This window comes from Lynx canadensis, chromosome B4, assembly GCF_007474595.2.
Source record: "Lynx canadensis isolate LIC74 chromosome B4, mLynCan4.pri.v2, whole genome shotgun sequence".
Lineage (NCBI taxonomy): Eukaryota > Metazoa > Chordata > Mammalia > Carnivora > Felidae > Lynx > Lynx canadensis.
In genome coordinates, this window is record NC_044309.1 from 131,219,310 (window position 1) to 131,239,670 (window position 20,361).

Here is a 20,361-nt window from a genome sequence, read left to right on the forward strand (position 1 = left end):
GCCGTGGGCTGGTGGGCACGCGTGGATGGGCCGTTCTCTTAGGTCACCTCCTCCTCCAGGCCGGGCTTTCCCCAGGCCCCGCAGGGACCCCTGGCTATGGGGGGACCCCCGCCCTCCCGCCTGCCCACATTGGGCCCCGTCCAAGTTAGAGGGGCCGGAGCTGCGGGGGTGCCCTCCCCCAGAACCCTCCCCGACAGACCCAGCCCCTGAGGCCAAACGTACCACTGGGCATCGCCGTTCTCTGGCCTCTTCTCTACCCCAAGCCGCTCACACCCGCACTTCAAGGGCTGAGGATCCCACATCTGCCAAAGCCTGCCCAGCCCCTCTCATGCTGGAGAGGCGGTACCACAAGCCCCAGAGCCACACAGACCCGGGCCAGACCTTGTCCCTCCGCGCTGGCCGTGTGACCGTGCCCAAGCCCCCTGCCCTTTCTGGGTCTCATCCCCTGCCTGCCCCGGCAACTGGGGCTCGTCCTCACCCCTCACCGTGGGCAAGTGGACTTAGCTGCCGCCTCTGAACACCCTCACGGCCTGATTTGGGGGGGCCTGGAGCAGAGAAGTAGTATCCCCAGGGGAGCCCGGGAAACAGCATTCATCCAAGGGGGCACAGGAAGAGGACAGTCAAGGCTGAAGGGAGCTGGTGGGTGCGGGGCCCTGGGGGACTCTGAGCACAGTGCACACAACACAGGTGAGCTTGAATCAAACCGTTTATTTCAGTTAAGGGCAGGCTCTGGATCCCCGCCCCACCCATCAACCACCTCGGGTCGGGAGGAATAACCGAAGTCACAGAAGTGACCTTTGAGAGCTGAGGGGAGCTCGCAGGGTGGGGCAGTTCCGAGGGGTGCAGGCGGCTGCATGTGTGTTGAGGGCAGAGTCGGCGGGGCTTGGGTTTCCCCTGCTGATGGGTGGGCAAAGGCCTGTTTCTCCAAGCCCCCCACCCCAGGGAAGAGGACAGAGAGTGGAAGGGGTCTTGGCATCCCCCCTCCGCCAGGGGACCTGGGAGAACGCCTGGTGTCTGAGCTAACAGGGCTGGGGGCCCAAGCGTCAGTTGTCCTTGGCCATCAGGGAGAGGGCCCCAGTGAGGCTCTAGGATTTCTAAGCCTGGAATGACAAAAAGTGCCAGAAGGCGGGGACGGTGTGGGCAGGACCCAGGACCAGCCTCAGGCAGGAAGCCCAGTGCCCTCTGAGGCCTGGTCTGTCTGGTCTGGAGATGCAGAGCCGCCGAGGCCCAGCTCTGCCCAGTGGCGCGCTGGTTAGATGTCACCTGGCCTCTCCATCAAGGGCTGGGTGGGTGGGATGGGGTGGCGGGGGGTGCCCAGCGGCCTCACGGTGACAGCAGCAGCTGAATGAGCTTCTGGAACTGTTCTCGGTGCTCATAAATATAGACCTCCGTCTCCCACAGGGCATTGACCAGCACTGTGTCGCTGACCTCATCCAGCATGATGTCAGTCCCCAGCTGGGGGTTCAATCTGTCCGGGTCAAGGAGGAGGGGGTCACCCCACGAGGCTCGGCTTGGGTTGGGGACGAGAGCTAGGACTGGGGAGGGCTTGGGGCACGGAGCAGCCGCGTGGGGAGAGGGGACATCCACACCAAGGGCTGGGTGGGTTAGTTCACTGGGTCTGGCCAGGCCGGGACACGGGGCTGGGGCCTAGGTTCAGGAGCCGAAGCTGAGGCCTCACCTGAAGTACTGGATGCCGACCATCTCACACCAGGCCCGGGCCCGGTCCACGGCCCGCCCATCCGGATCCGTGCACTGGCAAGAAGCAGTCTCTGTGAGCGTCCTACACAAGCTGTACCCACAGCACCTGCCCAGGGACCCCCAGGTTCTAGTCTGGCTTAGCCGTTCCTCGGCAGAGTCCCCCTGCCTGGGCCGCAGTGACTGTCCCAGCTGTGTCACACAGGGGCGCGGTCTGAGGTTTTCTCAGGTGGTTCAGCAGCCCCTGACCGGGGTCAGGGGGACAGGCTTTTGTCCGTCTGATATCCTGGGCTTCCGCACGGGGCTGTGTTTGAAAGCCCCAGGTGTAGGTGGCCACTAAGGGTCCCTGCCAGCACTGAGACTGAATCAGGAACCCCCTCCCCTGGGCCGGCTAAAGAGGTTCAACGGAGCCTCCCTGACGCCCCGGGTCCCAGGGGGCTGAGATCCAGAGGGGAGAGGACACGGGGAGGGGCCCATACTCACACAGTCCACCACCATCTTGCCCAGTTCCTTGGCCCCAAAAACAGTCTTGGCCAGTTCCCAGGGGTTGCTGGGACGGAATACGTCCACACAGGTCACGGGCACCTGTGGGGACCTCCCTGTCCCCAGAGAGACCACGATGGAGAGCTTCTTCACCTTGCCTTCCTGGCCCTGTTGGGGACAGGACAGGGGTAGTTGGAGGGGATCTGCCCACCGGCGGACCCTTCCCCAGGTGGCAGAACCAGAGCCTGTGCTGTCCTCTCTTCTGCTCCCCAACAAGCTCCGCTTCCAACATGCTGGGCAACCTTGACAAGTCTCCCCGCCATCCAAGGTCCTCATCTGCAGTAGGAGGCGACTCAGACAGAGGATGACCCATGACCCTCCCCATCCAAATCTTTGAGCCCTTCCTCCTCCAAGGAAGCCTGCCCTTCCCGGTCTGGCCACTAGAGGGCGCCTGCCTCTCGGACCACCACCCCTGTTGTGTCACCCAGGGGCTGCGTCCTGGGCTTCCTGATGACCACAGTGAGAACCACAGCCGGCAAGGATATGGCACACTAGGGGTCAGGCACCGTCCTAAACATTTTACACAAAAGCACACGGACGCCTCATGACAGTCCCCATGCCGGTACCACCCATCCCCCATGCAGTGGCCGGAGCGAAGACAGGCAGAGCCAGGGCCCAGACCCTGAGGCCATCTGGCTCCGAGGCCTGAGCCCACGTCTCAGCACCTCTGCTGGTAACACACGGGCCTAGCCCCGCCTCTGCGCTAAGGGCTAAGGCCCACTTCTGTTCCTCTGGGTCACGGACTCTGCACGGTCTCCTCCCTAGAGGTCTCCTCCACGGGCCCTTTGCAAGCCCCCAGGTCTCCCAGCACAGGCTATCCTCCTCCTGGGCTCCTGCGTGGTCCGCTATCTCAGCACCCCAAACCCCTGGAGGGGCGTATCCTTGTTTATAGATAGCCCTGCTTACACAGGGCAAGCGCGTGTCCCCAGGCTGGGCAGGGCAGCCAGCACCACGGCAGGCATGGACCACTCTGCCTGCTGCCCACTAGCCGCCCTTCACCACTCGGTGCAGATTGGGCCTCAGAATCCCTCTGATTAGCACAGAGCTCTGGGCAGACACGGCCCATCAAGCAAGTTCAAGCGTGAGATCAAGCAAGTTCGAGCGTGAGATGAAGGGCACCCACGAATGAGCACGAAAATAAGTGCCATCTGGTCTCCTAGGAGTCCGTCCTTAGTAAGATTTGCTGAAACAGGGGTGGCTACGGTGGACGGTCACGTCCAGCCCCTCTGACCCGCGGCGCTCTCACCTTGCGGATCATGTCCTGGTTGTACTCATGGATCTCGGTCATGGCGTCCAGCGTGGGATTGTTGGCCAGCAGCCCGCCGTCCAGGAAGCGCCCGTTGGGCCGGAAGTAGGTGGGGGCCGCCCCACTGCTCCGGGCAGCTCGCCACACCAGCTGCTCTGGGGGTGAGGGAAGAGGGTGGCCCAGTGGCACGAGGGACCGGTACAAACCCATGCAGTCCCAGGGTGCACGTGCCTGTGCGTGTGCGGGTCTGTAGGGAGAGGTGGAGAGGCTGGGGACTCTTCTGAAGCAGGACCCGCAGGCCATGCTCTCTGGCCCCGCCGTCCCGGTGCAAGGCAGGGTGCAGCTGAGGACCTCCGGGGGCCTCCTCCAGCCTGAGACTGGAGAGCGCCCCGGTGCGGCCTGGCCTCAGCCGATAAAGACTCGGGGCAGTGTGAGGGATGGTGGTGGGCTGGGGGTGCCCAGCAGCAAGCCTACGACTCCCACCCACCACCCCGCGGCCTCTTGGGCCGACTGTTTCCCACGGATGCAGCCAACATGGTTTTCACCTGAGGGCTGAGTCGGAGGCTTCAGGTTAATATTCTGGCTGAAACGAGGTTCCCGTACACACTCCGGAGCCTCGTAATTCCGGAAGAGGTGAAGCTCAGCAGGCTGCCGGTCAGACAGCGTCCCCGTCAGCATCACCCTGGAGAGACACGAAGGGCAAGACAGCTGAAGTCCCTGACTTACCCACCCCCTGAAAACCCACGTTGGCCGTCTGCGTCCGAATCACTGAAGGCCTCATCCTTGGACCCATCGGTCCTAGTTCTGGGAGCTCATCCTAAGACATTCTCACGGACACACGCAAAGCGGTCAACAGCGGCATCGGTGGACAGAGTAAACCACTGGAAGCAGCTGAAAGGTCCACCAACGGGATGGGCCGATGCATCGCGGCTCCCCTACTCCGTGGGGTCTGTGTCACTGCAGAACGACTGAGGAAGCACTTGACGCGCTGACAGGCCGTGAGCATCAAGGTTGACAGTTAAGTGCGAAAAGTAAGGGTTAGACCAGTGCGCGTCCTATGCCACCATTTATTTGAAAACGAAACCCCCCAAATTGACGTGCCTATTGGCTTGGTCAGAAGGACCCATGAGCGGAACCTAGGAGCGATGAGCTGCCTCTAGGGCCGGGGACAGCTCGGTGGCTACAGCTCACAGACAGTAGTGGGAGGAGACTTCTCACCGTGTCACCTTTGATAACCTCTTCAACGTTCCACCGTGTGAGTCTATAATCTATTAAAGAAGACTCTTACTTGTGTCAGACAAGACAAGCATCCTTAAATAGTGCAGGGAGTGCGGACTGGCATAGCCCCCTGGGAAGCTAATGTGTACTAAGATCTTACAAATATCCTGGCTCTTTGATCTGAGAATTCCATTTTGGAAAATCTATCCCAAAGGAATAATCTGAGCTACAGTGAGAGCTTCTTGCAAAAAGCTACTGGTTGCAGTGTAATTATTACAGTAAAAAACGGCCCGGTCTGAGGCACCTGGCTGGCTCAGCCGGAGGACCGTGCAGCTTTTGATCTCAGGGTCATGAGTTCGAGCCCCATGTTGGGCATAGTGATTACTAAAAAAAAAAAAAATAAACTTGGGCGCCTGGGTGGCTCAGTCGGTTGAGCGTCCGACTTCGGCTCAGGTCATAATCTCACAGTCAGTGAGTTCGAGCCCCGTATCGGGCTCTGTGCTGATGGCTCGGAGCCTGGAGCCTGCTTCCGATTCTGTGTCTCCCTCTCTCTCTGCCCCTTCCCTGCTCATGCTCTGTCTCTCTCTGTCTCAAAAATAAATAAAAACATTAAGAAAAAAAATTTAAAAAAAAATAAACTTAAAAAAAATAAACTAGCAAGAGAAGGGGTAAGTAAATGTTTTGCACCCACTCCAAATCGTGCCAGCCGACTAACAAAGAAATACGTTTGTTATGCTGTAAAAACAACAACAACAACACACAGGAAAGGGAACAAAAACTCTGCCTCTGCATAGGAAAAATATACTAGTTTTTCATTTCTGGGAATACTGTGGGAAGCTTATTTGAACAACCTCCCCACTGAACAAAAAGTGAAATGCTGGAAAAATTACTTTTAAAAATCCCCTTAGGGGTTCCTGGGTGGCTCAGTCGGCTGAGCATCTGACTTCGACTCAGGTCATGATCTTGCCGCTCCCGGGTTCAAGCCCTGCATTGGGCTGTCTGTTGTCAGCACGGAGCCCACTTTAGATCCTCTGTCCCTGTCTCTCTGTCCCTCCCCATGCTCTCTCTCTCAAAAATAAACATTAAAAAAAAGAGTAAAAATAAAACACAGGAGACCTGACAAGACAGAAAGGAAATACCAGGGTAAGCTCTGAGGATAAGCAAAAATCCAGAGAGGTAAGTGAAGCCTAGACCTAGGTTTGACCTGAGGCAGATACCAAACTCAGTACATTTGAGTTTCAGTTTTGATGGCTTCATGGGACTTGGGAGACAAAAGTCAAAGCCCAGGGCCCACCAAAATTTCAGGGTCTAATGGGAGACCCCCACATTAGGCTGGGACCCCAAAGGACTACACTCTTGGGTAGGGGTGAGCCAGAAATAAATCTGCCCCTTTCCCACCCCAGAGCCTGTGAAGAAAGTTGCTTTGGCATTGGATAAGAGAGAGAGAGAGAGAGAGAGAGAGAAATTCCTGAAAATGTATAACCACAAGCTAATCCTCCTGCAGATTTGTGGTTTAAATTCATATCACCTCGGGGAAGTCCCCAAACTTTATGTCAAGAATTTAGTTATAGTGGCATTAGATGGTAGGGTACCTAGTACCTGGAAGAGACAACACAAAACAATCTGGAGGGAGATACTTGCATTCTAGGCCTCATAGAATCTAGTCATATTATATTTCAACACTAAGGAACACCACACAGTAAAAAAGGGAGGGGAGGACACACAATGAAATAAAACATCATAAATAAAAACCAGTATAAACCAACATAAACAGTAAAATATACCTATAAAGACTGCAGATATTTGAGTCCTTGAACACAGATGATAAAACAGCTATGCCTACAATGTTTAAAAACATCAAAGGCAAGTGTGATAAAATCACCAAGGAATAGGAAACTATCAGTAATGACCCAGAAGAACTGAAGAAGAACCAAAGAGAACTTCTAGAATTAAAAAATAAAAAAGCAATAGAATTTTAAAAAATCAATGGATAGGTTAAATGGAAAATTAGATAAAGCTACAGAGAGAATTAGTGAATTGGAAAACAGGTAAGAAGAAATTGTCTGGGATGTAACACAGAGAGACAGAATGACAGAATATACAGGAGAAATTAATAGAAACAGAAGACAGAAAAGGTCTAGCACATGTTTAATTGTAGTTCCACAAGGAGAGGAGAGAGAAAATTAGGAAGAGGCAAGGGTTGAAGAGATAACAACTCAGGATTCCAGAACTGAAGAAAGGAAACAATCCAAAGATTCAAGCCTAATAAATACCATGCAGGTTAAACTGGAAGTAATTCATATCAGGCAGAAGGAAAGTGGTCACAGATGGAAGTTTGAGATGCAAGAAACACTGTAGAGCAAAGATGTAATACACACACACAAATGCATACACACACACACACACACACACACACACACACACACAGAGCCAATGGTGTGCAGAAGCCAGCTCATACTGGCTTGTAAGAACCTATTGCTAAATCCCACAAGGTGGTTATTAAATGGTTGGTAACTTGAAATTGGCCATGGTGGGAGTGTTCATGCCATGGGAATTAGTGAACACTATAAATCAGGACTTTTTCCCCCCAGAGATCTGGTTTACCAGCACACTACTGGGTAAGTCTAAAGGGTAAATCTAAATGAAAACCAACTTCAAAAGCTAGTAATAATGTCTTGTGATGCTTAAAAAAAACAAGATGGAATTAAATTATTTTAAAATCCTTGATTATCTGAGGGGAGGGTAATGGTATCAATTAAATTTAGGCTTTCATAAGTAAAGTATTCACTAACAAAAAAAGAAATGAGTTCACAAACTTGAAACTATGGGGGGGAGGAATATAATGATCAAAATTATTCAGCAATTCTAAAAGAAGGTAAGAAAGAGAAAAGAAATGGAGAACAAAATAGGATGGCACATATCATCCCAAATATATCAGTAATCATATAAATAAAAATGGACCAGCCATATAAACTATTAGATTAACCACATGAACTTTCTGATAGTCAAGTCAATCAACTAAATCAGACTTAACTAGTTGACTTAAATCAATATATTACTATGCATTTAAAGCCTATAAATGGACTAAATGCTCTAGATAAGAACAAAGAGTAAAAGATTACAAGTAAAAGTACAAAAGATATCTCTAAAACAGAAGGATTCAAAGAAGTTTGAATTAGAGGGTGAGTACAGATCTACCACACAAATATAACCAAAGAAAGCTGATGTCACTGTATTAGTATCAGGACAAAACAGGCTTTAAAGCAAAAAGCATTCCTAGAGGTAAAGAGAGCTGCTCCATAATAATAAAAGATCCCAGTCACTAGAAAAATACACAAAAATTTAAATATACATGCACTTAATAGCATTGTGTCAAAATATTAAAAGAAAAATTGACAGCACTAAAGGGCAAAAGGGCAAGTTCCCAGAGTAGGAGATTTCAACATGTCTCTCTCAATAATCGATAAAAGAAGTGGACAAAGAATTCTTAAGGATATGGCAGATTTGGACACTTATTTCATTTTATTGTATTATTATTATTTTTTTATTTTAGAGACAGAGTGCACATGTGAGTGGGAAAGAGGGGCAGAGGGAGAGAGAAAGAGAATCTTTTTTTTTTAATGTTTATTTATTTTTGAGACAGAGAGAGACAGAGCATGAACAGGTGAGAGTCAGAGAAAGAAGGAGACACAGAATCTGAAGCAGGCTCCAGGCTCTGAGCTGTCAGCACAGAGCCCGATGCGGGGCTCGAACTCACAGACCACAAGATCATGACCTGAGCCGAAGTCGGACGCTCAACCGACTGAGCCACCCAGGCGCCCCAAGGAAGGGTTCTTGAACAGACATAAAAAGCACTAGCCATAAAAAGAAAAACATTTATAAATTCTACCACATTACGAACATCCATTCATCAGGGGCACCAGGGTGGCTCAGTTAAGCGTCCAACTCTTGATTTGGGCTCAGGTCATGATCTCGTGGTTTGTGAGTTTGACTCCTGCATCAGGCTCAGCCCTGGCCGCTCAGATTCTGCTTGAAATTCTCTCTCTCTCTCTCTCTCTCTCTCTCTCAGCCCCTCCCCTGCTCATGCTCTCCCTCTCTCTCTCAAAATAAACAAATAAACTTAAAAAAAAATCCACTCATCAACAAAACGCTGTAAAGAGAATGAAAGGTCAAGCCACAGAGTGGGAGAAAAGATTTCAAATCTATATACAAGATTTCACATCTATATACCCATCAAAGGACTAGTTTTTAGGATATAAATATCACTGGGACACCTAGGTGGCTCAGTCGGTTGAGTGTCCCACTCTTGATTTTGGCTCAGGTCATGATCCCAGGGTCACGGGATCGAGCCCCGCCATCAGGCTCCACACTGAGCGTGGAGCCTGCAATTCTTTCTCTTTCCTTTTGCCCGTCTCCCCTGCTCATGTTCTCTAAGATAAATCATTAAGAAGCTTCTTAACCCCTCAGGGATGTGGGTTTGAGTCCCACATTGGGAGTGGAGATTACTTAAAAATAGATAGATACATACATACATACATAGAAGCCTCTTAACCCCCAAATCCCACAACCCCATTTTACCAAAAATAGGCAAAACATCTGAACAGGAACTTTACAAAAGAGGAACACAAACAACCTCTAAACATATACAAACGTGTTCAATCTCCACGGTAAATCAGGAAAATGAAAATTCAGGCCACATGGAGACACCACCTTTCACCCCCCCCCCCCCCCCCCCGGATTTGTAAAGATAAAAACGTTTGATAACAACCAAACATAAACAAGAATGCAGAGCAACAGAAACTCCCAAACATGGCTTAATGAGAGAGAAAACAGAAACCGCACTTTGAAAAAAAGAGTTGGTCCGAATCTATGAGCTGAAGCCATGCATTTTCTGACAGGCGGAGACATGCACAGTTGTGGGTCAGAAGTCAGGTCCGGAGGTGTTCGCTGCAGGACTCCTCCCCAGAGGTCCAAAGTGGAAACAACCGAAAGGTTGACGGAAGATACTGGGAGAAGCAAACTGGGCATCGCCGCCCAGGGGAGTCCCCCACGGCAATGGAAATGAATGCAACACAGCTTCGCCCAGCAGCGGGGGCCACGCTGACAAAATGCGGCATGGACGGAGGGAAGCGAGAACATAAAATGCGTCCGTCCAAGCCCAGAGACAGGCAAGACGGAAACCACGCTGTTCAGGGCTGCAGTCACAGGCGGTGAAATTGTACAGAAAATCCACATGACAGCAGTCAGGAGGACAGCGCCCCCAAGCGGCAGGGCAGGGGTTGTGATGGGGCTGGGGATGTGCTCAAAGGGCTTTTGGACTTGGCTGGTGGTTACGTGGGTGTTTGCTTTGTAATTATTCACTGAACTGGTTTATGTACTTTTCTAAATGTTCTATTTCACCATAAGAAAAAAGAGCAAAAATGTCTAGGATAAAATATATAAAAATGTTTTAAAAAGTTATCTTTGGGGAGCCTGAGTGGCTTAGTCGGTTAAGCGTCTGACTTCAGCTCAGGTCGTGATCTCACGGTTTGTGAGTTCGAGCCCCGCGGCCGGCTCTGTACTGACGGCTCAGAGCCTGGGGCCTGCTTCGGATTCTGAGTCTCCCTCTCTCTCTGCCCCTCCCCTGCTCATGCTCTGTCTCTCTCCGTCTCAAAAATAAATAAAAACATTAAAAAAAATTTTTTTTAAAAACCAGTTATCTTTAAGGGGCGCCTGGGTGGCTCAGTCGGTTAACTGCCTGACTCTCGGTCTTGGCTCAGGTCATGATGTCACAGTTGGTGAGATGGAGCCCTGCATCGGGCTCCGCGCTGACAGCACAGAGCCTGCCTGGGATTTTCTCTCTCCCCCTCTCTCTCTGCCCCTCCTCTGCTCTGTCTCTCAAACTAAGTAAGATTTAAAATAAATAAATAAATAAATAAATAAATAAATAAATAAATAAAAAACAAAAACAGTTATCTTTTGGGTTTTACTACGTGGATGAGATTTTCCTCCTTCTTACTTTCTGTATTTGCCAGATTTTGTTAAAAGACTAGGTATTATTCTTAAGTGGAAAAAAAGAAAAAGAAAAAAGAAAAAAAGCTTTATTATGAAAAGAAATCCTCCCTAAATTTCTAGGGCCTTGCTGATATGTTACTTCCTCCAGGAAGCCCCCGTGACCACCTTGCCCTCAGGCCCTCAGTTCGTTGTCTCTCTCTCTCTCTCTCTCTCTCTCTCTCTCTGACAGTCAGTCAGCTCATGAACACTTCTCAATGCCCTGCTCTGGGGCAGGCACTCTGCCAGATGCTGGGGGTGCAGAAGAAACACACGGCCATGTTTCCGCCTCAGGGAGCTCTAGCCTGGCGGGGAGACAGGCAAGAAACGGACGAGAAAGTAATTCTGGGGTGGGGAGTACTACAAAGAAAGAGCTGTGCTGCAGGCTCTTCTGGAACTTCGCAAGCACGGGCGGCCCTGCGTGGCTGTCACTTTTCAGGTCAGTTACCTCCCAACCAGCCTGCAAATGGCGCACCAGCCTTTCCGCCCGGTGGTTGCACCTTTCACCCCCCCACCGCGCACATGCGATGCCTGGGGCAGAGCCCTGCTCAGCAAAAAGGTCCTGAGTGTATGGTGGACCAGACGCGACCCCCTCCCACCTGGGGTGAGGGTGTCCGCAATGTCCTCCAGAAGCCCCCGGTTCACTTGGGAAGAAGCGTCTGGCCTCCCCGGCCCCTCAGCTTTAACCAGACCAGGACAGGGAGCCCGCAGCCCCGCGGGGGAACAGCCGAACGGCTGCCTAGCCGGGGCCACAGCCACAGCGCTCCCGCTGAGGAGCCTTACTTGGGTTTCTTGACGTCGGTCATCTTGGTGTGCTCCCCAAACTCGCGCTTCAGGAACTCCTCCAGGGGCCCCGACTCGTAGGGCCGCGAGCCTCGGAACACCTCATCCTTCATGCGAAAGTACACGCTCCGCATGTAGGCCATGGACTTGCCTAGAACAACATCGGGGAGACACGAGGGCCGCGCCCTGACAGCCGCAGGACCACGGTGGCCGGCAGGGGATGGCAGGAGGGGACCGGACTGGCTCAGGCACTACCCAGGCTTGGGCTCCTGGGCCTCTCCTGGGAAACTTCCCGCAGAGGCAGAAACCTCCTTCAGCAGCCCCGCGGCTCTGGGCCTAATTCTGTGTTCCCAACTTTGTATTATTTTCCTTAGAGAGGGCCCCGAGAGTGTGAGAGCTTGTAAACTGAATCTAGAGCCACCTCATGTGGCTCAGAACAGAAGGGCCAGCCCTGTCCTGCGGGCCTCTGAGGACAGCCAGAAGGAGCAGGCCGCACCTGGGCTGTGCGCGCAGAGGGGGCTGCGGAGAGGAGGGGGTCTGCCCATATGAGACTTCTCAAATCTCTCCCATAGCCCCTGGGAGTCTAAAGAAGGAAGTGACCCTTTCTGGAGGAGGCCAGAACCTCCGCCGCGGACCTCCTGCCCCACCGAGCAGAGGCAGATCCGAGATAGCTCTGCTCTCATGGGAGGCAGAACTGGAGACCAGAGAGGGGATGTGGGCCCCCTGACGCTAGCAGTTTACTGACTGATAATCCTCCTCGTCCCGGAGGAGCTCGATGGGACGCTGCTCTCAGCCACCGGCTGAGCAGGCTGCCCCATGTCCCTGACACTCTGAACTGCTGGCCCGCGGCCTCTTCACACAGTGAATACCCAGGTACCTGTGGTTCCCCCAGGGGACTGGGGCTCCCTGAGCTGGAGCCTGCACCTGACCCACAGGCCCTGCCTGGGGACAAGAAGGTCCTCTCCTGGTGCCTTCAAGACATGGGCGGGGGGCAGGGGGCCTGGAGAGCCTGGAATCCGCCAGGCACTGGGGCAAGGATGTCAGGTTAGGGATGCCAAGGCAGAGGACAATTGCCTGGGTGGTTGCTGGCTCTGGGAGGGCCCCCCACAGGCAGCCCAGCTTGAGTGGAGACAAGAACTACCCAGAAGCCTGTCTGGTATGCAGGGCGCTGCAGTGCAAGGCCCTGTGGCCTTGGGAAGTGCTGGGCTGAGAGTCTAGGGAACCGTCCTAGCCCCAGTAACCCCATGGGTGGGCTATGTGACTTTGAGTCACCTCTCCCACCGGGGCCTTCACGTCTCTGGGGGTAAAATGAGACGTGCAGGCCGGGGCTCCGGCATTCTGTGGCCCTGTGGCTCCTCCTCCCTGAGACCATCCACCATCAGGATGGTTTTCCTTACTTTCAGCAGGTTTTGAGGCCCTGAGGTGCCTGCCTCACAAGGCTATGGGCAGGAGTGGTGGAGGCAATTGACATAAAAATGGTTCCTACACTGAAAGGCAACCAGTTCTGTCCCCCGTGGAGGGCAGGGCACCATGCCCCTAGCCTGCCTCCAAGCCCTTCTCTTTCGAGCCTCAGACCCCAACACCCTTACCCGCCCCACAAAGGGCTTACAGGCCTTCCCGTCCCCAGTGACTCTCTTTGCAAAGCTCTGAAAAGAAGCTGAGCCCAATTCGAGGGCGGATCCCAACCGCCCCCCCACACCCTGCCCCCACCGCCCCCGGGGCCCCCCTCACTGTGCAGAATGGCCAAGGCCAGGATGCCTCCAGTGCTGGTCCCCGCCACCCAGTCAAAGAGATCCTTGGTGGCGACGCCCGAGGCCTTCTCGATGGCAATGAGGAGCTGGATGATGACGAGGCCCTTCACGCCCCCTCCGTCCAGGCAGAGCAGGTGGTCGTGGCTGTGGTGGGGACAGCAGCGGGAGAGAAGAGGGCCCGTTAGAGCCCAGCTCCTTACGTGGGCCCGTGTCCCTGAGCATCTGTGACTGTGTGAGACAAGGCCCTGTGGAGCTCGTGCTACTGGGCTTTTAGGGGTGTGTGTGGGGGCAGGGGGCAGGTAGGGGGAGCGCAGTCAGTAAGGAAATAAACATATAGTATTTCAGGAGGGGGAAGTGCAGGAACAATGAAGGGAGCGGCCAGGTGTCACCTCAGCAGACACCTGGGTCTGTCTCTCCCACTGGGTTTTGGTCGGGCCTAGATTCCCAGTCGGGGGCCTGACCGGAAGCAGGTGCCTGAGAAAAGTCTGTCTGAATTAAACGAGGCTGGGGGAAGGGCTCTCCTGCAGCCAGGAACGGTGGTGGAGAGGGAGGAGGGGGGCAGGGAGGAAGCACCATCTCTGTGCCAGGAGCTGTGAGGGGCTTTCACCCGCATGAATTCACTTAGATGTCCCACACCCCTTGGAGGCAGACGCTCCCTGCTACCCCTGTGCACGTCTGGGAAGGAGTGAAGCTCAGAGGTTAGGTGACCACCCAAAGTCACGAGATGGGGAAGCGATGTGGCCGGACCCAGACAGGGATGGGGGAAGGGGAGGGTCTGCTGACTCCCGAGTCACCTGCTGGGCAACACGACCCGACACGTCTCCCTCGGTCCTGCCGTGCCCAGCTCCCTGCCCTAAGGCTTCCACTGTCTGTGCTCAGACTAGGAAGCTTCCGTCTGGTCTCCTCATCCTTCCGTCTCAGCGTAAATGTCACCGCCCGGAGAAGCCTGCTCTGATGCCATTGGCACCCTCCGGCTCAGCCGGCTCCTTCTCCACCCACTTTCTTGCTCCCTCCCATAAGCAGGTGGTCTTCCCTCGTTCACTTTCTCCCCCAGTGGGTGGGACAGAAGCTTCCAAGGGCAGGGACTGCCCTGCCCCGCGCAGCGCTGCCTTTCCAGTGCACTCCGGAGGCGTCCGATGGACTAGCCGGTGAACGAAGGAGGCCCGGGTGGCCCACCTCTAGGGTCCTTCTTCTGGACAAGCCGCCCAGCCCCGCAGCAAGCCCAGAGTGTGGCAGGGGATGCTGGGCCGTCACTGGAGGCCTGCAGGGCCCATGACCAGGGGGCCAGAGCAAAAACGCAAGAGACCCTTCTGAGGATGTGGGGCTTACAACGGAGACGTCAGCCCACAGGGAGCAAGGCTGAGCTACGAGGCTCGCAGCCTTTCGTGGGAAGGTCCCCACGGGGGTGTCCTGATTGTCGCCTCAGTCCCACCTCCAGGGAGAGTACTCAGGCTGCTGCAAACCATCTGAGTCCTGCTGGAGAATCTGCCTCCTCTGGTCTTACTGGTCGGGACGTTACCCTCCTCAGCCCCTGTGCAGCTGTGTGTGTGTGTGTGTGTGTGTGTGTGTGTGCGCGCGTGCACGCACATGTACGCGTACATGCAGGAAGTTCAGTGGGAGCAGAGAACTACAATGCTGATGCGGCAGGTGCACCCCCACGGGGCATGTTACAGGGTGGCCTTGGAAACAAGTAGGACTTCCCAAGGGGAAGCCAACCCTTCAGGCAAGGGGAGGCAGAATCACTTGCCACTGCCTGGCCCTAGGAGCAGGGGCTGTGTCTGCGGACTGAGAGCTTGCCCTGCGGGGGCCGGCACTACTGAGGCAGCCGGGAGAGTGCCTGCGGCAGCAGAAAGGGCAGGAACTCAGGAGACGGGGGGGGGGGGGGGGGGGGGGGGGGGGGGGGGGGGGGGCTAGAGTCTCTGCTCCGACACTCATGGTGTGAGCTTGAGCAAGGCACTTCGCCTCCCGGGGACTCAGGTTCTGTCTGCGCGAAACAAGGATCCTAATCCCTCCCTAGGAAAGCTGTTAGGGACGTGGGACAGTCGCAAACGGGGAACAAGAAAGCAACTCTATCACGAGGGGCGCCTGGGTGGCGCAGTCGGTTAGGCGTCCGACTTCAGCCAGGTCACGATCTCGCGGTCCGTGAGTTTGAGCCCCGCGTCGGGCTCTGGGCTGATGGCTCAGAGCCTGGAGCCTGTTTCTGATTCTGTGTCTCCCTCTCTCTCTGCCCCTCCCCCGTTCATGCTCTGTCTCTCTCTGTCCCAAAAATAAATAAAAAAACGTTGAAAAAAAAATTATTAAAAAAAAAAGAAAGCAACTCTATCACGGAAAGGAAGACAGAGCGCCGTCGAGCCCACACACGTTTGTGCCGGGAACTTGCCGTGCTGGCAGGCACCGCTTCTGAGGCCCCAGGGACCGCCCTCAAGGACAAAGGCCTCTGCTCTTTGTGCCCATCACGCAGGCCTGCCTCCAAGAACGGGCCTGGACGTACAGCAGGTGCTCGGGAAGTCCATCCGGCCCACCAGCTCTGTGGAGGGAAGCAGGGCAGGGGCCAGGATGGAGCCAGAGGGAAGGAGGCTCAGCATCGCAGTGGGGATGTGGGTGACCTTCCCCAACAAACCAACACAAGGTCAGGAGGGACGGGACAGGCTTGCAGCCAGCTCTATCGTGTAACCCACAGCCTGCACGGTCCCTGATGAGAGAGCAGACCCAGGCTCTCCGAACACCCAGTCTCTTGGCTGTGAACTACAGAGGACACAAGCCACCTCACAGGGCTGTGGTATGCACTAGACAACAGCCCCGAGCCTGCCGGAGGGCACCAAACAGAGGCCTGGTGCATGCGGTCCCCCTCCCTCCCTCCCGCACTTACGTCCGCTTCTCGTCCCTCATGGAGCTCAGGATGAACGGCGGCTTCCGGGCCCGGGAGATATGCATGATGTCCTGCAGTTCTGCGAGGCACAGGGCAGAGTGGGCTGGGGCCACGCAGGTGCCAAGCCCCCCCCCCCCCCCATCCCACGGGCCCTGAGCAAATCTGGAGCTGAGCCCTCACCCTGCTGGCCCTAGGGGGCGCACCTTGCCCCCTGCCACCAGGAAGGGCCCTTTGTCCCAAGACACAGCTGGGCCAGAGGCCACGGGCCCCTTGGGGTGAAACGGGCTCGAGTGCAGAGGGTGGCCCCCTGCCCTGGGAAGCATCCCTCACCCCCGCCCGTCCACCTCCCAGATTCTCCGAGGTGCCTTCCTCCCAAAGCCCCAGAGCACAAGCACCCCTTCCGTGGCCGGTGTTTCCAGCTCACAGAGCACTTTTTCATGCATCGGGCAAGTGGAGTTGCTGACAGCCGCCGTCACCAGAATCCTTATTCCCAATTTACAGATGAGGCTCAAAGAGGCTACATAAACTCGTCCAAGGTCATTTAGCCAAAAGGAGTGAGTCAGGACACTCCTTTCGGTTTAAACCCATGAGCAAAGGGAGATAACCGACCACTCTTCAGAGGCTGCTCGTCCTGATCCCAGGTCTGGAACTTTCCTCAGCGGCCTCTCAGACCAGCCGCACCCACCCTCTGCCCATGTTCTCCTCTGGGCCCGAGCCCGCCCCCCCCCCCCCCCGGATGGACTGGCTGCCCTCCTGACCAGCAGCCCGGCCCCAGGGGCCTGGCCCAGCACCGCCATGCCATCGGATTCTGACTGCCCTCCCCACCACTGTGCAGAGTCTAGAAGCAGCAAAGCAGGAAGGCAGGCTGCAAGGCAGTGTATCTACCCTCACCAGAGCGGGTGGCCAGAGGGTGGGCGAATCAAGCGGAGACCGGCCAGGAGAGGCAGCGGCCAGAGTGCCAGGGGGAGGGTGGCAAGGATGGCTCATGTGTTCGGGCAGGCAGCTGAGAAGAGGCCACTAGAGCTACAGCTAACTCGGGGCTGGGCAGGCTCTGCAGCCCCTCCAGGCCCAGGGCATTACCCACCGGACGCTGCGCCCCAGGCCCACCATCCAGCCTGGCGTGGGTGACTGCCTGCCTGTAAAATTGAGAGATAAAGATGGGGTTGGGAGGGGGGGCAGGTCCTAGACGGGGACGGGCAGGGGAGCGGAGAGGAGGAGCCAGAAGGACAAACTGTGGCCGCGGGCTCTGCTCTCCTGACTCCTGGCTAGGCTGGGCCATCCAGGCTACAGGTGCTGGTGTCTGCTTCCACAGCAGCGGGGAGAAAGGCCAGCTTGCCGAGGACTGCTTGCCGACAGCCCTATCCAGGGGACCCGGCTCTCACACGGTCTAGGCCGTGGCTGGGTCAGCCCACAGAAAGCCCAGAGATGGGACCCCATCTCCTTGGGGGCCATCTCCACGGGCACCAAGGTCACTTAGGGGCAGATGCAGGTTGCCTGGCCCTGTTCAAAAGCCTGTAGGTCACCAAAGGGCCAGCAGGGGACAGACACACGGGCCCCAGGCCTGACAGAGATACAGCAGCATGGCAGACACGCTCCTCATTGAAGCCAGAGGGCCAGGGGTGCCGGACCCCAACAGCACTCCTCACCGCCCACCCTGAGCTCCCAGGGCACAAGAGGCCGAGACAGTCCTCACCCCAAAGGTGCCACGGGGACGCCCAGACCGGAGACCATGTTCAGGACATCGTCTCAGGAGAAATGGACTGTGGGCCATTAGCCAGGGGCCCCTCTCCCCCCAGGCCTCTGGGCTCCATGGGTGCTGGCTGCCTCCAGAGGCTGACGAATCCTGCCCCAACCTTCCTCGTTCCTTTCAACAACTTCTACCCTGGGCCCCGTTTCCTTCGGATCAGGACTGCTCCGATCCCAGTGCCTGGGGACCAGCTGGAGAGGAGGGAGTGTGGCAGGAAAGAGGCCTACCTAGGTTGTTTAAGCTGATCGGTGGGGGCTGAGATCTTTCCTGGGAGAACAAGGAGTGATGTGTCGCAGTGGAACACTGCTCCGAGGGGGCCCCTTGGGTGAGTGGGAGGCGGTGGTCGGCCCCTACGTTTTTCAGCAGAGTTAAGAGCGTCTTCCTGGTGACAACTAGTAAGGTTTGGGGGAGGGGAGATCGCACAGGATCACAAATGATGTCAACAAGCAAGTGAGAGGCCCCTCCTTTCCACACACGGTCCCCTCTCTCATCTACCAGGCGGCCTGGGTATGTGGGGGAACCGGGCGCCCGGGAGGTCTGACCCCACCCTGACAGGGCGTGCTGACTCCAGTCACCTGTAGCCCAATAGCTTCCTGGGGCCCAGGGCAGGTGCCGAGGTTGACCACAGAATCTGGAAAGGGGTCGAGGTTACCCGGTCTGGGTATTTGGGGTCCCCCTCTTTCCCTTCACTTCTGGTCAAGAAAACAGGACTCCCCCCTCCATACACACATCTCTACAAACTACCATGAACAGTCAGAAATCAAAAATTTAAAAACAGTAAAAAACAAAACAAACAAACAAAAAAACCCACGACAATGGGGCGCCTGGGTGGCTCAGTCAGTTAAGAGTCCAACTCGTGATTTGGGCCCATGTCATGATCTTGTGGTTTGTGGGATCGCGCCCCGTGTCGGGGCTGCACGTACGGCAATTCTCAAAACTGCCGAATGCCGAGTCCCTCCCAGGGCTCGAAAGGGACGAGCCAGTCCGTGGGCATTTACCCTCATCTAACAGGGTAACTAAAAAGGATGTTTTTAGGAAGTAGCACACACACACGTGCGCACACACAGTCACCTGCGCGCCCACGGCAGCCTCCACGGCTCCCTGAAACCCCCCGAGGGGGCCCGGGCTTCTGCTGAGGATGATCTTTCTCCAGCCCTGATGCCAGGGCTCACCAAGCGAGCATGCAGTGTGTGCCTCAAGCCCGCGTGCACACACACTCGTGTAGCGGGCATGCATCCACCCACCGTTCTTCCTGCGAGTGGCTCCATCCGGGAATTACTTACTGCCTCCCCCACCTGCCTCCCCCCGAGTCCTGGCATCCGGAGGTGGGATGAGGGCGGCACAGAAGAGGACGCTGGCTTGGCAAGCCCCTTGGAGGGTCCCACCTACTGGGTATGGCCCTTGTGCTCGGGCACAGGAAGCTTCCCCTCTCTGCCTCCCAGGTGCTCCTGGAAACCCTACGCAGGGAGCAAGTGGGGTGGGTACGGACAGGATGCTGGTGCCGGGCTGCTGGGACCACCCCTCCTCCCCAGTGCATGCGTCACCACCACCACCCCCGCCCAACTCTGGGACCGGAGTGCAGGGCACTTACGTTTGCTGATCTTGGAAGCTATGAAAGCAGGAGTCTCTCCGAGGTCATTTGGGGTATCCACCTCTGCCCCAAACACAATGAGGGCCTTGATCATCTCCACGTTGTCTTTCTGTTGGGGATGAAGTGAGGGGAAAATCCAACGGCTCAGGGAAAGGAAGAGAAAAAGGACGCCAGCCTCTTCCGCTCTGCCTACCGACTCGGCGGGCCTCTCACGGCACGGCAGAAGGTGCTAGAACCCTTCAGGTCCCCCACCCGTTTAATAACCCAGGCAGAAGCTGGAAGTGACTCACCCCAGGTGCCAGCCCCACCAGCTCCTGGAAGGAAGCAGTGCATCTATGACCCCCGCCCCAGGGGCCACGGGGCCACCGAAGGGTCAGCTGCTGATCACTTCCAGAAGCAGCAGCAAAGGGTGAGCGGGGAAAGGGAAGGCTGTCTTGTCCATCAGGTGTAGGGTGCCACTTCTGAGGGGGTAACTGGGCACACGTCCTCCCTGACGGCAACCTCCAAGGGCAGCTTGCCTCCAAAGCGCATTGTGCATTTAACATCGGAGGCTGGGCGGGGCAGGGTGGGGCGTGGTTTCCCAGAACAAGCCAATCAACTGGCTGCCTGGAGACCGCGCTCTGGTCTTATCACCTCCCTCTTCCTGGGGCCTGATCTCCTGGCCTGGAGAATGAAGACTTGTGTCTAGAATGCAGTTTTCCAAATAGTGGCTCATGCACATTAGGATTTATATGGGCACTGGTGATTATGCATGCTTGAGTCATTAGTTATGCATTTCTATCTTGGTTTCCTTCTTTTCGTGTCACTGGTTTACCCCTTACGGTGGCGACAGACCATCTCCTTTGAAATAAATTTAAGTAAGATTGAAAAGCAGGCCAACTTAGGGGC

At 55.6% G+C, this 20,361-nt stretch overlaps 1 protein-coding gene across 10 annotated transcripts in view; it reads right to left on the reverse strand.

Moving 5' to 3' along the window:
* Positions 1–690: 690 nt before the first annotated feature.
* PLA2G6 (phospholipase A2 group VI) overlaps positions 691–20,361 on the reverse strand; it is a 55,412-nt gene continuing 35,741 nt past the window's right edge. For 9 of the 10 annotated variants that reach the window (XM_030320599.1, XM_030320593.1, XM_030320596.1 and 6 more), the window contains 10 exons: positions 19,474–19,582; positions 18,110–18,274; positions 16,136–16,214; positions 13,247–13,410; positions 11,516–11,666; positions 4,030–4,166; positions 3,485–3,639; positions 2,179–2,346; positions 1,679–1,752; positions 691–1,468 (listed from right to left, as the gene is read on the reverse strand). In XM_030320599.1, the coding sequence (XP_030176459.1) occupies positions 1,324–1,468; positions 1,679–1,752; positions 2,179–2,346; positions 3,485–3,639; positions 4,030–4,166; positions 11,516–11,666; positions 13,247–13,410; positions 16,136–16,214; positions 18,110–18,274; positions 19,474–19,582 (1,347 nt within the window). In that variant the 3' untranslated portion in view covers positions 691–1,323. The remainder of the gene's footprint in view (positions 1,469–1,678; positions 1,753–2,178; positions 2,347–3,484; positions 3,640–4,029; positions 4,167–11,515; positions 11,667–13,246; positions 13,411–16,135; positions 16,215–18,109; positions 18,275–19,473; positions 19,583–20,361) is intronic. The other variant, XM_032594036.1, reaches the window with a different exon arrangement.